A 17,443-nucleotide genomic window follows, 5' to 3' on the forward strand; every position below is an offset into this window, starting at 1 on the left:
CAGTACAAGTGCATCAACCATAATTCATTGCACTGACAGACAAAAAGTACTTACCTGGCTCTGGAGAGTAACACACACATTCCAGTTACTGCTGCTGCTGGCAGCTGGCTTGGGGCAAAGTGCAGCCTGAGCTGGGGCCTGGCTGGCTGCCTTCCTCCTGCTGGGACAGAGCTGGGAGCCCAGGCACTGCTGCTGCTGGTGGTCTCACCACCACCACCATTCCTGTTAGCAGGCCAGTGATATGCTTGGAAATTTAAACTGAAATGTTTATCTAAAAGTGGTGTAGTTTTAATAAAGGCATTGACTGCTGATAACTTTAGCTTTACAAGTTTTACCTGGCAGTTTTTGGAATGTTTTTCCCCACACAGAGCAGGTGAGCTGGGTGTGGGGCAGGGCTGCAGTAGGGTTGTGTGTGGGAGGTGAGCTTGCAGCTGGGAGTGGGTAAATCTTTGTGACTGCTGCCAGCTTTAGGGGAGTGACTCTGCTGGAACCCAGAGTTTGTGCCTGTAGTTCGTTTGCAGCTGAGGCTCTGCTTCTCCCCTGGGACTGGAGAAATGAGAATTGCCTGTGCAATTTCTAGTTCAGGAGCCCTGTGTTCTATTTGCAGGGCAAACCCAACACTAACCCCTACCCCAGTGCACAGAGTCAGCCTGACATGGGCATGTTGCCCCCGCATGGTGGTGCCAACACCCTACTTGCTGCAAGAGACTACAAACCACGAAGCCACAGCTGGGGAAGGACAGCAGAGATTCAGACATTGTGGCCTGAACTTGCTGCAACCTGAACCCAGAGGCATGGGAGTTGTTACAAGTCAGTCCAAAGTCAGACCAGCAGGTGTTCAGGTTGTTTTAATGAGTTGGATGTCAAACAGGGCAGTACTGGTGCACTACACAGCACTATGGGTGTTAATTGTGTCCCCAGCGATGGGAGGGTCATGTGGAGCAGCATGACTCTGCTAACAGAGGATGTGATCCTTGTTCACCCCCTGAGCAGCACCCAGCACACAGCTGTACCTGCAGAGCTAAGAGCCAGCAGTGGCAGGTATAGCCTTCCCTATGCAGACATGGAGGCTAAAAATCCCTGGAGTGGCTTGGTTACTGGGCCTTTAGTTAGGAAAGTGGTGTGGTAGGAGGCTACAGTAAGCTCTGTGGCAAGGAAGTGGCTGATGCCAGGCTCTCCTGCTTGTGGCACAGTGTTTGACATTGGTGATTGCCCTGGGGCCAGTTGCTGTCACAGCCAGCGCCCCCCTTTCTTTAGGTGGTCCTGGGGAAGGGGATGGGCAAGGATTGGCCTCTCCCTCCCCCAGCTTTGGGCCTGGCAGGAGGAGAAAAACACACTCTGTGTTGGCTAATCCTACTTGTGGGGCAGGGTCAAGGAGGCCAGGCCCTTGCACACAGCGGGGAGGGGAGGGTTTACTTGGAAAGCCCTTGTTAAGCATGGAGCACAGCCATGGAAGACTGATCCATGGCCATCTCACTAGAAGCACTATGCAGCACATGCAGGCTAGGTAGGTGCAAACACAAGGTCCTTTCTCCTTCGCCCCAGCTCTAGTTCCTTGGTCAGGACTCCTCAGAGCATCCTTCTACCCCTGAGGGAAAGGCCTTGGTTCTGCAGAGCTGAGCCCATCTGACTGGTGGTGAAATGCAGGTGAGGCCTCCTGCGACGGGAGCGCATCCCTCCTTCCTTCCCCTGGTGCTTGCATCAGTTTCGGGGGAGGTTGGGTGGGGGGATTGCTGTGGCAGAAGGCTCCACTCCCCAGATCTCCCGGGCATACTCCGTGATGGTTCTGTCACTGGAGAACTTGCCCGAGCACGCAATGTTCCTGATGACTTTCCTTGTCCATTCACGGGGATCCTGGGAAGAGGAGAGGCAATGTCACTACTCAGTTGCTCACCCAGCTCTGTCCTGGCTTGCAGCCTTGCAGGGGACTGGCTGGTTTAAAACACCATGGTGTGGGGCTGCTGAAGCAGCCCAACCCACCTCACCCTGCCCCAGGGCACCCACATACTGCTGTGTCCGTAAGAAGGGCTCCACTGGAGCACACTCACCCCAGTTACCCTCAGCCTTCCCACTCAGCAGGTGTCTTACCATGAACAGCTGGTCCACTTGCCCTTGGCACTTAATGTAGGCCTCATAGTCTGCAAACACCTTAAACCTGAAACCCAAAGCAGAGTCTGGCTGGGGTTTGCCTTCAGGGCAGGACAGACATCTTCCCATGAGCAGGCAGGGCTCCCCCCTGCACAGGGAGCCTTCTCAGGACTCACCTGTCGTGGTACATGAGCATGTTCACAACATCCTTGAAGCAGCCGGGGTCTCGAGGGGAGAAGAAGCCGCTGCTGATCTGGTCGATGGCCTGGCGCAGCTCGGGCAGGCTCTCATAGTACTCCCGGGCGTTGTACCTGGGCACAGCACACACAGGCTCTAGGCACTGCTGCTCCCCCTGGGCCCTCCTGGCTGGGACATGGGGGCAGGCAGGGATGTGGTACAGCTCCTGAGGGAGGGGCCTTGCTCCCAGGGCTGTGTCCATCAGAGCACCCTTCTCCTGCCTCTGACCAGCAGCTGTGTCTGATACACTTTGTGCCATGTCCCACTCACAGCCATTGTGCTCTGAGCCAGCTGAATCCTTGCAGCCCAAGGCAAAGATTGCCTCTAGGCCCTGCTTCTTCCTCCTCCAGAGCTGCCCAGAGAGGAAGGTGTCCCTCCCAGAGACCATGGCCCTGCATCCCCACCTGACAAGCCCTGGCATGCACCAACCCTTTCCGATCCAGGGCCTCCACGTCCTCCACCCGCATGCCAAATATGAAGAGATTTTCTTCGCCCGCCTCCTCAGCCATCTCCACGTTGGCCCCGTCCATGGTACCAATGGTGAGGGCCCCGTTCACCATGAACTTCATGTTGCCAGTACCTGAGGCCTCCGTGCCAGCTGTGGAGATCTGCTGGGAGAGATCCGCTGCTGGGATCACTGCCAGGTGCAAGAGAGGTGGGAGTTAGTCTGTGGCCCATTGCAGCTCCCCACAACCTGGACTGGCACTTGCCAGTGGCCCTTTGACCCTCAGCCCACACGCAACTCTGGGGGCAGGCTCAGCTTTGCCATGACCCCACACAGCTGCTGCCACTCCCGCATGCAGCTGGATTCCTGCCCTGTGTGGAGGGAGCCTTCAGGCTCTTCCTAGGGGACAGCCCAGTGTCCTGCCACAACTGCCTCTCAGGCCAGCTCTTTCCTGGGCTCAGCTGGGACATGCCCAACTTCTGACATGTGCTTACAGAAGACCAGACATACCCTTCTCAGCCAGGGATACCCGGTAGTTCTCCAGGAAGATGACCTTGAGCTTGTCCCCCACATAGGGGTCGTTGTTGATGACCTCACCAACGGATGTGATGAGTTTGATGATCATCTTGGCCATGTGGTAGCCAGGGGCTGCCTGAAAAAGAGCAGCCCAGAAATGTGGAAGGCTTTTAAGGAAGGGAGAGCATGAGAGATGTCAGTGTGGGGTCCTCACTGCAGTGAGTCTGAGCCTTGCCTCTGCTGTTCACATGCAATCACAGCATGGTTTGGGCTGGAAAGGACCTTTAAAAGACATCTAGTCCAACCACCCTGTAATAAGCAGGGATATCAACTACACCAGGTTGCTGAGAGCCCCATCCAACCTATCTTAGATGTTTCCAGAGATGGAGCAGGTATCACCTTGGGGCAACCTGTTCCAGTGAGTCACCACACTGACTGAAAAAATTTCCACCTGAGATCTAGTCTAAATTAACCCTTCTTCAATTTAAAACCACTATCCCTTGTCCTATCACAACAGGCCCTGCTAAAACATTTGTCCCCATCTTTCTTAAAAGGCCCACTTCAAGTACTGAAAGACTATGATAAAGTCTCCCCACAGCCTGAACAATCCTAATTCTCCTAGCCACAAATTAGGAAAAACACCCTATTGGGAGGACAAGTCCTGAGCTATGGCGTAATAGTGCTGGAGCCTTGCTCAGAACCATGGAGGTGTTCCCTGCTGCTGGCTAATCTACAGCAGGCCCAGCAAAGCCACAGAAAGGGGACAGGACCTTCCCCACCCACCCCCCAGCCACACATGCACCAAGTCTGGAATGCAGGTTACCTTTCCTCCAATCATAATGGTCCTGGGCACAAAGGATTTGGATAGATTACATCTGATGCCTGAAAGAGAAGGGATCTTTCTTCAAAATTTTTTCAAATTTGAAAGCTCAAACTTGATCTTAAAAATAAAATATTAAAAATCTTCAGAACTGAAGATAATGTGGGCAGAATTTACTGCCTGGATCAGGGTTAGGCTGGGATTTCAGCCCATGTCACAGGGACCCATCAACCTTGCAGGACCCTGAAGCCCAACCACACATCTGCTGGAGCTGAGGTGGGCAAAAAATGTCCAGTGGGGATTCAGATCCTTGGAGAACTACTCAAGCCAGAACAATGCTGAGCTCCAATGATTTGCCTCCCTTTGGGAATGGGCAGGGGCTCCAAGTATACAAAGGGAAATGGGGTCTTAACTTGCACCAGGTCAGTCTCAACACCTGCAGAACAGGTGTGGAGACTACCTGGGCTGGAGATTTGGGCTGTGAGTTTTTCCCCAGAGCTCTGTGTGACCCTTTAGACACTGTGTCTTCCCTCCTGGAGAGAAGCCCTGGCAGTGAGAGGCTGAGGGACTCACGGTTGTAAAGGGTGATGGCGTGCAGGCAGTTCAGCAGCTGCCGCTTGTACTCGTGGATTCGCTTCACCTGGACATCAAACATGGACGTAGGGTTGATCTTCACCTTGTACTGCTCCTCCAAGTAGGCTGCAAACTTCAGCTTGTTCTCCTGGCAGAAAAATACAAGGAACAGGCATGAGTTCCCAGGGCTTGAATCAAAAGTGAGCATTTGCTGCTGGGATATTTCTGGCAGGATGGTGCTTTCAGCCTTCTTCCCCCAAGCCACCTCCAGTGCACATTACCTGCTTGACTTTTGCCACATCCCTGATAAAAGTCTCGTTATCAATGAATTCCAGTAGTTTCTTCAGCTGGCTCAGATCTGTGATAAAGCCTTCCCCAATTTTCTGAAACAACAAACCAGGAATGTCATGAGACACTTCACCCAGTCCACAACTGCCCTTCCCCAGCAGAAGTGTCACAGTCCCATTGGGAACTGGAAGAGGCAGTGTGGCCAGGAAAAGAGGCACAGTTTCTTATCATGAGGTTACTTCTCTGCGTCTTAAAGAAGCCCAATGGAAATGAGGCACTTGCAAAAATTTGGACAAGTCCCCCTCTCTCAAGGAGCTTTAGCAGGAAGAGGGAGGATGTGTGCACGTGTGCCATGGCCTCCTGGAAGCTGGAGAAACCAATGGGCAGGATATCAAGATACATTTAATTGCAGGGTGATATTCTGCCATAGCATGTTGGAGGGTGATGTAAAAACCTGTCCTAAAGGGCCTGGGAAATACAAGGGACAGAACTGGGGCTGGGCCCCCACGGGAGGAGCTCCTGTGTGCCCATGAAGCTAAACATTTCTCCAGACACCCTGTGGTTGTGCCTGTGTGCAGTTCCCATGAGAGCAGGGACCAGATCCAGATTTCTGCAGCCTTTTTTTGGCCAACTCTTCACCATCAACTTTAGAGCCCAGCCAATCTCACAATTACATGTACTACAGCAGGCTGTCCCCACAGAGGTGCCAGGTGTCAGCCTCAGGACTGACCATACCACAAGAAGAGATGACCAAAGGGATCATGCTCAGCCCCTCACCTCGCATGCTCACCACTCACCTCAGCAATAACGTCAGCCAGTCCTGGGTTGCACAGCAGAAGCCAGCGCCTCGGCGTGATCCCATTGGTCTTGTTCTGAAATTTTTCTGGCTCCAGCTCATAGAAATCCTTGAACCTAAAACACCAGGCAGCTCTGAGCCACCCAGAGCTAACATCTGGGCCCTCACCAGTGTGTGCTCCTGACTCAGGACAAGCTCTGTCCATCTCCCTGTAACAGCTGTGAACTCTCTGCTGTCTCTCACCCCTTTCCCTTCCTCAGCTGTACTGCCAAGAGTTCCCCAGCTCCAAAGGGAGAGGGTCTCCAGCAAGGCAACCCAAGCAGGGCTGGTCACCCAGCTGCTCCAGCTAACCCTCCCCAGCTGGCAGGCGCAGCCCAGTGAGCGAGAGGGTGCATGGCTGTGTGTGTCCCAACTCACACCGAGTTCCTGACGATGTCGGAGTGGATGCGGGCAACGCCATTGACGGCATGGGAGCCGATGACGCAGAGATGAGCCATGTTGATGCGTTTGCAGTCGCCCTCCTCGATCACCGACATCCTCCGCAGACGGTCGATGTCCCCAGGGTACAGCGCTGCCACACGCTGCACAGGGAGAGAGACATGGGTGACACAGCCACAGCACCCAGGAGCATTCCCATCCTAAAGGTGGTCACAATTCCCACAGCCTGGGACCTGCCCCTTACATCCAGGTGCATTTGGTTGAGGGCGTAAATGATCTCCAGGTGCCGCGGCAGCAGCTTCTCAAACATGGAGACCGGCCAGCGCTCCAGGGCCTCAGGCAGCACGGTGTGGTTGGTGTAGGCACAGGTCTTCTTCGTGATCTCCCAGGCCTGCATTACAGACAGCAGGTTAATGCACGTGCACCCAGGCCAGGAGGGAAAAGGAAATCCCATATGTCCTCTCCCTGCAAGGTCCAGCATGGTCCTCCCAGCTCTGCTCACCTTGTCCCAGTCCACCTTCTCCACATCCACCAAGATCCGCATCAGCTCCGGTATGGACAGGGCAGGGTGGGTGTCATTTAGCTGAATAGCCACCTGCAACACAGACTTGCTGGTCTCAGTTCTGGCACTCTGACAGTGCCCTGCATGCATGGGGATGGGGTAAGGGTCAGCCCCAAAGCTCTTCTCATAACTCACAACCCAGAACAGACAGACCTCTCAGTAATGGAGCTACTCAAACTTCTCAAGATTTGCTCCAGATTACCAATTTTTCCCTGGGAAAAGAGGCCTGGAGATCATCTGTTTTACAACCCAAATTGCCAGGGGGTTTGTACAAATGCCCCCATTTAGTCCTGGGCACCTTGCTTTCCCTCATGAGAGGGTCCCTCATGGTCTGGCTGCCATTTCTCCAGTACCTCTGCCCACGGACTCACCTTGTCTGGGAAGGTTTCAAAGCACGTCCTCACAGGGTCTCGGCAGCCAAACTTGGAGGACTTGAAGCGGCGGATGATGTCCTGGAGGGTGGCAGCCACCACAAAGTACTCCTGCTTCAGCCGCAGCTCCTTGCCCTCAAAGAACTGCAAACAAGGGCACCACAGCCATCAGAGCTGCAGCTGCCATCCCCACCTGGCAGCCAAAGCCCTGGAGATGCTCCTCTCCACCCCGAGGGGCTTCCCGACGGGCTTCACATGTTTGGCTCCTCACCAGGGCAAGTCTGGATGTTTTTCATACATCTCTGATGAGGACAACAGCTGTAGGGACTCACAAGGGGCTTGGCATCCCAAACAGCTGCCTCCAGAGAGAACAACAGAGCCTGCCCCATCCACGGTACTCCTACAGAGCCAGCACAGCTCCCTCCCTCATGGCAAAATCCTTTGCAGGGTTTTTGGACAAAGGATTTTGGGCTTTCTGCAATAGCCAGGAGTGTCTCTGGATACACCAGCTGCCTCACACACACCGTGCTTTGTGCTGATCTATTTTAAAACACCAGCAGGTTTGACAGGGTGTGGGGTAAAGGGCAGGGGATTTGCTTTTCCAGCACAGATGCCAATCCATGACTAGGTATGAGGGCTCTTCCCTTTTGGACCCAGAGCTCAGTGAATGCTTGGCCTGGGACAGCCCTTGCAGTGAGAAATCCCTTGAACTGGAGAAGGAAATGAGTCCCCACTGTGTAAACTGGCAGCTGCCTTGAAGTTGAAGGAGTAATGTCTTTCCCTCCCTGCAGCATGGAACAGAGCATCTACATCATGCGGGCTGGACTCTTGGCTGCAGAGCAGAGACCCTCTGGGGCCAGCAGAGCCATATCCGTTCCCTGAGAATTATAGGGACAACCTATTGTATTAAAGCACAGCAACAAGCATCAGATGGCCATGACCTTCCAGTGTTTGCAAAAAAGGAGATATAACTGCAGGAATGATGATTCTGAGCAAGAGGGAAGAGGCAAGCAAGTCACTCACGTTATCATTTGGGTACAGGACTCTGGATATGTTTTCTGCCAGGTTTCTGTCCAACACTGCCTCGATGTAGTCACCCATATTGACTGCAGAGAGAGAAATACACAGAGCACTGCAGCAGCTGTAGAGATTCAGGCATGTCCCTGATACCACGCTTTTCCCTCTTCTCTTGTAGAGAAGTTTTGTAGCAGGAATATTCAAGCTGGTATTAATGGAACAGAAATATACATGTGTGAAAGGCAATAGAGTGACAGGAGGAGATGGGTGGGTGTCCTGGTGTATGAGGGCTCTGGAAGCAGCTGGGGAACAGTGTGATCCAGGGATGGGCACACAGTGCTGTGTTTTGGAGATAGCTATGGGATAAACACAAAGCAGGTCAGATGTGAAGTGCTGTGCCAGGTGCCATGCACAAAGGGACAACTGTGTCCCAGCCTGGCCAGAGGAGAGGCAGTGCAGGGACATCACTTACACTCCTGGAGGTTGAAGTCGTTTGGTGCCTTGGCAGACCAGAGTCTCATGGTGTTCACAGTGTTGTTCTTGTATCCAGGCACTGGGGTGTCGTAAGGCATGGCAAGGACAACCTGAAAAGGACAATATTCCCCTCTGGTTACAGCACAGTGGCCTCAGAAGAGGTGGGAGACTGGCTGAAACCTCTGCAGGAAGAATCCAGAGGACAAAGACACGTCCTGGCTGTGGAAAGAATCTCACCTCACTAAAATACACCTGCTGAGCTTCACAGATTTCCCTGCTGTCAGGGGCACTTCTACCACCTACTGGGAAAGCATTTATAGGGGAACCAGAACTGTCTGGAGCTTTACTGACCAACTGGAGTTACAACCCCATCAATGAAATGCAAGAGAGAAAGAAAGAAACCTGCTGACCCTCCTGTACCAACTGGGGTACCTAACAGAGCACTGAAGGCACCCTCAGCTGCTCACTGTGATTCAGCCTGTGCTGGGGTAGAGCCAGGGCAGCTTGGACCTTTGTGTTTCCATCTGGGATTAACTCCACAGCCTGAATCCTGCCCCTTAGCCTTCTGCAACCTGCCAGGATCAAACTCTACAACTGCAGCACCATTTCCAGAGCCATCCACCCAATATTCAAGGTTTATTGAACCTGCATGGGTAACTCTACTGAGATTTCCAGCACCTGAACTGAACATGAGTGTGAAACTTTTTGTGCATTTTTCAGATGATGCTTAAGCCTCAGGAGACTGCACACATGGCTACAGAGAGTAACCTTGGAGCTCCCAGCTCACACAGCAGGGAAAACCTGGGCAGATCAGCATGTTGGCCCTGAACTGCCTCTTTGTTCTGGCATGAGCAACACCTCCCCTCTGGGGAGAATCAGCAAGAGCTCAGGCTCTCCAAGCTGCTGTGACCAGCTCCCAACATGGAAGCAGGCAGGGAGCCTGCCCATGGACTGGGGCACACATCACATGAACTCAGCCACGCTATATTTGGAGACTGCATCTTTGGCTTTTTGAACCTTTCCAACTTGTTCCCTTCACAGCACTATCTGAAAACTCACCTCCTTGTAGGAAACAGTGTTTGGGATCCCTGAGGCCCCAGACTGCCAGGAAGATCAGAAGAAAGGCATGCAGAAATGCAATGGCACTTGGTCCCCAAATGGATGCCTGCTGCACTTGGGGGTCACAGAGCTCTGGCACAGTGCCTCCAAGATGTTCCCTGTGCTGGGACTGTGGTGTTGAACCTGCACTGCTATCCTGGCAATGGCCTAGGTCACTGCATAGCCTCTGACAACCAGAAATAAAATGGTTTATTTCTCCTCTGAGCAGGCCCAGGTGACTCTGTAACTGAGCTTCAGCTCTTGGTGCTGAAGAGAACGGCTGGGCTTTGTGACTGTGAGCTCCTCAGATGAACTGAGCTGGTTCATCAGGCTGAGAGACTGCTGAACATTATGGGAACAAGGCTAGATCATCTTCCTGAATCACAGAGAAATTAATTGTCCTTCCTTCCTCCACCCTGAGCAGTGCTTACAAAGGAGAAGCATCTTCAATCCCTCTAATAAACCTGTGCCTTTGTTAGCAGCAAGATGGGAATGCACCTACGATGCAGCAGCCTGAACAAGCACGAGCTCCTGAAGCACAGCATTACCTCTTCAACTGCGGGAGAGGCTGAAAGAGTGTTTGTGCTCCATGATGCCATAAAACAAGGCCTCCAGGCAGACTGGAGAGTGGAATCCACACCTACAGCCTTCCCTGACAGCACTCTGCCCATTGGGCTGCTCTGGGAAAGAGGAACTTGCTCTCATGACAAGAATTAAACACCCATGGGATTGCTTCATGCCCCTGCACAGCAGCACCATCAGAACCACCTGAAAATCTACAGGGTGTGAGTGAGCAGTGGCCTGGAGCAGCATGGAAGGAGCCTACAATTCTCCTCTAACATAAATCCATGCAAGACTGCAGGGCTTTGCCCTGGAGATCAACAGATCTCTATTTTTTCTCAAATCCAGCTGCAACAATTCAGCAAAAGCTTTTATTTCCTCCAACCCCACAGGCTACAAAGTCACCTGTGTGTAACTGCAGGGGAGTTTGGCTGGTCTGGGAGAGAAGCAAAGCCTGAGGACCTCAGGCAGCCCAGGGCTCCCGTGGCTGGCCCTCCCCAGCCCAGCAGGGAGGCAGATGGCACAGGTACCTGTGTGTCGACCCACTTGACGCCGTCGGGGGTGTGCTCCACGCGGCCGTAGAAGTGCACGGGCAGCATGTACTCGGGCCGGGCCTTCTCCCAGGGGTTGCCATAACGCAGCCAGTCGTCCGCCTCCTCCACCTGCGGGCGGAACACGGGAACGGGGCTCAGGGAGAGCCTGCTGCCTCCGAGAGAAGGCTGAGCACGGCTCCCTGAAGGGAGACCGCTCTGAAAGCAAAGCTGCAGCAAGCTGGCTTTAAAAATGGATATGCAGAGGCCTCTAGAGGATAGCTGGGCTTTCCAAAGCTTGGATGATTGCGTCCCAACTGGTATAAATAAATCAGCCTCTGTGGACCTTTGTTAATGTTTAAGCCATCCAAACTGCACAGACCACTGCACTGGGTCTGTCTCCAGGCCTTTACACCCAGTTCGACTGTGGATATTGTGGAATATGTGGCACCCAGTGGCACAAGTCACACCCTGTAAGCCAGGTCTTGTTAACTGCTCTGCTCTCTGCCAGAGAGGGTTTTCTCCTCTCAGCTCACAACTGTGGCAATGGAAGCAAAGTGAATCCTTCAGAGGGAAAAACTTAAAGGAAGAGGGAGATAGTGGGACAAGGAGGGGCAAGGCAGGGGGAGGGCCCAGCGTGCCACCACCCCTGTTCTTTTTTAAGAAACATGAAGTCAAATACAAGGGAAGCTTTCCCCTCCCTGTTTTCACCATTTATGGGGCCTCTCATTGCAGCTTCTTTGTGGAGAAGCAAGAAAAAACAACCTTCGAACCTCTCATCATCCCTGACTAATAGTGGTATTTTAAGGGGAAAAACATATTTTATACTCTGGAGCAAGTCAAGTCTCCTAATGAAAACCTTTTCTAGACACACACTAAGGAAAACTGCCAGCTGGGACCATTTTTTAGCCTATTTTCACCGAAAAATAGTATGATCACTAATGCTACAGGAAAACCCCTGTTTAAGCCCTGTCTGCCACTGACCAGGGCGCCCACAGGAACAGCAATCACCCTGGGCACTTGCCTATGTTCCATCAGGATCAAACACATCCTTTCCAGACACCTTCCTGAAGTATTTAGGCTCATCTCCACCCCTAGTCTGACTGCTTTGCTGACTCACTGCCGAGCTGGATGGGACTCTGGGGTTGTTGCAGCTGCACTGTGGAGATCTAGGCAGGCAGACCTCTGGTCTCAGCCATGCCCTGTGGCTCAGCTTCTACATCATCTTGCCCAGTGATGGACTTAAATGCCCAGTTTAGGAGCAGCTCAAGGCCTTTTACATCCAGGCCTTGTCCACAGCATCTGGCAGACAGACAAAGAGGAACTTCAGTTTCCAAAAGTACCTGCCAGCCATCAACAATCTTCTGGTTGAAGATCCCAAACTCGTAGCGGATGCCGTAACCATATGCTGCCAGCCCCAGTGTGGCCATGGAATCCAGGAAACAGGCTGTAAGGGTCAAGGAAACAGGCTGTCAGGGCTCAGGAAACAGGCTGTAAGGGCCCAGGAAACAGGAGCAGAGCATGGGCATTGTGTAAGGAACCTCACTCCTCACTTGCTGCATGTGCTACAGTGTGCTGTGCATGGAGATGAGGAGCTGCCACAACAGTGCTGCTGGAAATATTTATTACTTAGAGGAAACCCATGTGCAGAAGGGAGACAAGGAGACAGTCTGCAGCAGGGGTGCAGACATGTGCTCTATGCATGTCCTGCTGAGCACCACAAACCCCCAAAACTGCTGGTAACAAGGACAGGTCACCAAAACCCCAAATCCAGCTTTGTTGCAGTGAGAGCTCTTTTAAACTTGCCTTGCTCTAAGCCTGCCCAGTAAAGCAGAGCTTCTGACCCTGACCTGCTGCACCACCAGCTACTTAACGATTATTGCTTCCCAAGGAAACCCTTCCAGCCCTCCATTCAGGCAGCTCTGGTAAAGATCAGCCCCAGCATTTACTTTGTGCTGGGGAGCTCTCATCTCCAGCTGTCCCACAGGACAGGCAGACTAAAATAGCAGCCAACAGTCTGCCTGTGTGAGAGCTGTTGAGTGCTGTGAGAAGTGAGAGATTTCACGGGGAGGTGAGGAGGAAGGCTCCAGACAGCCTCTTGCAGCCACAGCCCAGCCTGCTGCACTGCAGAACACACACCTACAGCTCTGGGGTGCTCTCACTGGGGCGGGGATGTTTCTGACCAGCCAGGAGCAGGCAGGAGGGTCCCACACTGCTGAAGGCCTGGGGGGCAGATGCCAGTGCTGAGGCATGCCACCCTCTGCCCCCATGCATGAGGAGGGAACTCCCCTCCCCCTGTATTACCTGCCAGGCGGCCCAGGCCTCCATTTCCCAGTCCAGCATCTTCTTCAATTTCTTCCAGCTCCTCTAAGTCCAAACCCAGCTATTGGGGAACAATCACAGCAGAACATGTCACCAAACAAACCCCATGTCCTCAGCTGCTCTCCAAGGCAGACAAACACATCCCAGAACCACTCACACTGAGGGAAATTAAACCCACAAGGTTTCTGCATCCCTTCCCACAAAGCATCTCACCAGCCCATAGTCCTTGGGCAGCCCAATTGATTGGAAAACAATTTAGCCCATCACCAGATATTGCTTTCCCATGAAGAAGGTTTCCTTAAAGACTCCAGACAAAACACTCGTGCCCTGGCAGCCCCTCAGGGCAGGATGCCCTTTGACCAAACTTGACACTGGTATGGGGGAATGGTCAAGCCAGGGTGCAAGGGACCCCAAGTCCTGCCTGGGCAGGAGAGATCATCCCTCTGCTCATGCCCTTCGGGTCCTTGAGGAAGGGCATGGCCAGGCTGGCAGCAGTGACTGCAGCATTCACCATCACTCTCTGTGCTTCCCACATCCTGCCCAGCCTGCCACTGAGCTCCTTGGCTGCAGTCTGTGGCTGGAAGTGGTTGCCTGCATCTCTTGAGCCATTTGTTCTATGGCCTGGGGGCCCTGCCAGATGAAGACTAAGGCTGCCAGCAGCAAGGACTCTCCAGGAGTCCAGAGGTGCAGACTCTCAGGGTCAGCACTAGCTCGCCCTGGTGCCAGGGGGAAGAGCAGGGTGTCAAGCCAATACCATGGCTGCCCTTCAAACTGTTTTCCCAGTACTCCAGTGGTCTGCAGTCACAAGATGGGAAAGCCTCACGCACAGGATGATGGGGACATGAAAATTGAGATTAATTCTCCCAGTGACAGAGCCATGCTGGATACGAGACCTCCAAAGCAACCTGGCCACTGGCCATGATGAGCTCCACATGCTGGAGGCTACAGCCAGGGAAGCATTGGCATGTCGGGCCAAATCTGCACTTGGAAAGTGTCTTGAAAAGGAACTTAGAGGATGCTCCCTGAAAAAAAACAGCCTGCCCTCTGAGGCACAATACCTCTGAGAGGAAACAGGTGCCTCCCTGGAAATCCCTTCCAATCCCTTGGCAGGAAAAGTGCTTGCCAGGATGTTTCATCAGCAACTGAAGTACCTCATTTAGAGACACAATGAAGTGCCCAACTTCTGCTATAAAGTGTAACATGAATCAGTCTAGGGGGGCAGAGGGAGGGGAGAGGGAAGCTGGGAGAAATAAAGTGTTTGGGTGAGAAAGCCAAAAACTTCATGTTCTGTCAAAAAAGGTCACTGTGCTGTTGCAGAGGTGTCTGCAAATAACCATAATAAGTAAGTGACAATGGCCTCACATTAGTGATTGCCTTGGTGATACCCAGCTGTGTTTTTTTCCAGATGGAAATCATTTGGGGACATTTTATTTCCAGCAAATTATTTCCCCCCTTTCTCCCTTCCCACCAATTAACTTTTACCTGGCAGCGCTGCTGCTGTGCCTTGTGTACCTTAATGTATGAATTGTAATTTGGTTTGCTGCTCTAGTCCAAGTCTCTCCCATTACACTACATCTCCTGTGACAAACCATCATCTCTCCTGCTAATGGAAAGCTCTTTGCAGCCTGTGACTCTCAGGTCATTTAGAATACTGAGTGTTGTTTTCAGTATACACTTCCGGGTTCACTACAGGGGAAATGGTAGTTTGGAAAAAATGTACTTCAACTTCAAGGAACCCCAGGGCCTCCATTGTCTTCTCTAGGGAATGAAAAACATGAAGAAAGAGCCAAGCTTCATTTTGTATAGTCCAAACAGTCCTTCTCAGGCGAAGCCCTTGGAAATAAAGATATTCAGCCCTCGGTGTGAGAAAGTTTAGCCTCAGGGGGACCCTGGTACCGCCCAGACTTTACCTGGTAAATGGCCTCGTCACAGGCATTCTGCAGGCCCAGGTTCACCATGGTGTTTTGCAGAGTGCGGCCCATGTAGAACTCCAGGGACAGGTAGTAAATGCGCTGAGGAGGCAAAGAGAGACGCTCACACACAGCACAGCACTTGGCTTTCAACAAAGCTGCTTAAAATCAAGAGCAGACCCAAGCATTTTCCAGAGCAGGGATGTCTTCCCAGACTGGCTTTTGGCGCCTGCTCCTGAACACCACGCACCAGAGTTGTTTGTCAGAAGAATTTCATGCGGGATGCTGGCCAAGCCTCCACCACGCATCTCCCTGCCAACAGCCTTCTATAGAAAAATCTCGCTGCCTGTTAAGTGTTTCCCTAATTAACTCAGGGCAAGCATTATCTAGGATGCTGAATGATATATTTATACACTGTCAGGCTCAGCTGAGGTGATGTTTACGCTGGGCTTTTAAAGTTTTCCCATGCTAGGCTGAAGCTGATCCAGTCTCCTAAAAGCCAGAGCAAGCCCCCTGCCCCATGCAGGCCGGCTGGGCTGAGGGCCAGCGCCTTCCTGCAAGTAATTTTCCAGCACTCCCATCTCATGGGTCCTCCTGCTCACCCCACACTGAGTTTCACTCCCGTTTCACCCTGCTGAACAAGTAAATTGTCCCATAGGTGGCAGGGTTCCTGGCACAACTGTGCAGTGACCTTCCAAGCCTGAGAAGAGCCGTGTCTGTGCCACAAATGCTAACGAAAGCCTGTTTGTGGGATGAGAAGCAGGCTGTGCAAACTGTTGCCCTCACTCAGATTCCTCAGTATGGATATTTTTATAAATAAACTGGAATTCTTAACAGAACAATAACCTGACTTCAAACTGTGCTTTCCTTTGAATCTCTTTCCACTGCAGTGTGGATCTTTCCCTACTAAGCAGGAGGATTACCCACTCTGCCATCTCTGATGGGAGTCTGAAAGGGTCAATCCCTGGGGCTCCTCAGAAAGGTCAAAATCATCGCACATAAATGCTCTGCTCCTTTCAGTCTCCTGCAGGGGCACATTTCATAGAGGACAGTAAGCAAACTCACTCCAGGCTCCTCTAGGCCTTTGCAGGACCTGTGCAATCCCTTCTGTTGGTGCTGCAGTATAGATCAGGGCACATTTGTGTGAGTTAAGATAAAAGGGAGAGTCCCATGCCCCAGGGTAACTCCCCGTGCACCTGCAGCCTTGCTGTCGTGAAACTTTATTTCTTGTGTCAAGGCAATATTCATAATCTTGGGAAAGAGCTGACTCAGGGAGGTGGCTGCCTGGCTGCACCCTGGGAAGGTACGTGCCTTTCTCAGTACACACTTGCTCTCTGTGGCTCTCCAGTCAAGTGCTGGATTGGGTCTTAATTCAAAAGGATTAAATCTGAATTACATCTTGCAGCCCCCAACACCTCCAGCATCACTGTCCGGACTTGGCAAGAGGGGAGGAACCACAGGGTTTGGTGACCTGGGAGAGCTTGTCTGGTTTTCACAAGGCAAGAAACTCCTCTCCAGCCTGAAAGCTGAACTGCCTGCACGTTCTGCAGGAGTGAAGTCAGGACACAGCTGTGCTCAGCCATGGAGGTGATGATGCCCACAGGGGACACCACTGCAGCAGTGTGAGTGCAGGACGTGACTGTGGTGGGGCGTGCAGAGGAGCTGGCACCAGCAAGGACCTGCTCAGAGTGGGACCACAGGGAACACGGCTGTGACAAGGTGCAGGGGACCACAGTTATCAGGGTGTCTGAAGGGAAACATGCTGCATCAAACAATCCTGTTCAGTGGAAAAGAGTTTGTGGGGACACAGCCATGGCAAACTGCACCAGGGGCATGGCTGTGGTGATGCCCCTGGGGACACAGCAACAGCAGGGTGTGCATGAGGGACACAGGTGTCATGACGCCCGCAGGGAAGAAAGCACAGTGAGATGCGTGAGCGGCACGGCCATGGCAAGGGGCCCCACAGCCAGGTGCACGCCAGGGACAGTGTGTCACACCCGCAGCCACACCTGCCAGGTGGACACGGAGACACCCCTGGCGAAGGCGCAGCCGCCCAGCCCCAGCCCCTGGTCCCGCCGGGGCTCACCTTGGGGTCCCGCTCGTAGTAGTGCTGCTGGGTGCGGATCCAGCGCCCCACCAGGTGGTCGCGCACCGTGTGGGCCAGAGCGAAGTAGTAGTCGCGGGGGGTGGCGACGTTGCGGTCCTTGACCAGGGTGAAGTGGAGGTGGCGATTGAAGCTCTTACGCACCTCGGCCACGTCCCCCAGCCCCGCGATGCCCCGCACGCTGATCTGCTTCCGACGGTCCCCATCGCTGAGCGGCGCCGCCATCCCGCCGCCGCCTCCGCCGCCTCCGCCGCCTCCGCCGCAGCCGGACCGGGGCAGGGCCGGGGCCGCCG

At 53.1% G+C, this 17,443-nt stretch overlaps 1 protein-coding gene across 1 annotated transcript; it reads right to left on the reverse strand.

Moving 5' to 3' along the window:
• Positions 1-821: 821 nt before the first annotated feature.
• On the reverse strand, positions 822-17,387 carry PYGB (glycogen phosphorylase B). Its single transcript, XM_083857073.1, has 20 exons — positions 17,133-17,387; positions 15,047-15,148; positions 13,119-13,197; positions 12,158-12,261; positions 10,815-10,946; positions 8,624-8,735; positions 8,158-8,240; positions 7,135-7,278; positions 6,704-6,796; positions 6,446-6,592; positions 6,181-6,344; positions 5,765-5,879; positions 4,961-5,062; positions 4,680-4,827; positions 4,110-4,168; positions 3,281-3,422; positions 2,755-2,962; positions 2,265-2,399; positions 2,089-2,155; positions 822-1,854 (listed from the first exon to the last, which is right to left on the reverse strand). Exons 1-20 carry the CDS (start codon positions 17,373-17,375, stop codon positions 1,702-1,704), a joined length of 2,532 nt encoding a protein of 843 aa, XP_083713199.1. The 5' UTR covers positions 17,376-17,387; the 3' UTR covers positions 822-1,701.
• Positions 17,388-17,443: the final 56 nt, after the last annotated feature.

The sequence above is a fragment of the Zosterops lateralis genome (genome assembly GCF_965231275.1).
Source record: "Zosterops lateralis genome assembly, chromosome: 3".
Taxonomy (NCBI): Eukaryota; Metazoa; Chordata; class Aves; order Passeriformes; family Zosteropidae; genus Zosterops; species Zosterops lateralis.

What these genes read in the sequence shown, in the direction of transcription:
- PYGB (XM_083857073.1), bottom strand. Translation starts at nt 17,375, where the DNA reads ATGGCGGCGCCGCTCAGCGATGGGGACCGTCGGAAGCAGATCAGCGTG. An exon ending in TCAACCAAATGCACCTGGAT is followed by an intron (nt 6,345 to 6,445) that starts GTAAGGGGCAGG and finishes CTCCCTGTGCAG; the next exon opens with CGTGTGGCAGCGCTGTACCC. An exon ending in GGTATCCCTGGCTGAGAAGG is followed by an intron (nt 2,963 to 3,280) that starts GTATGTCTGGTC and finishes TGCACCTGGCAG; the next exon opens with TGATCCCAGCAGCGGATCTC.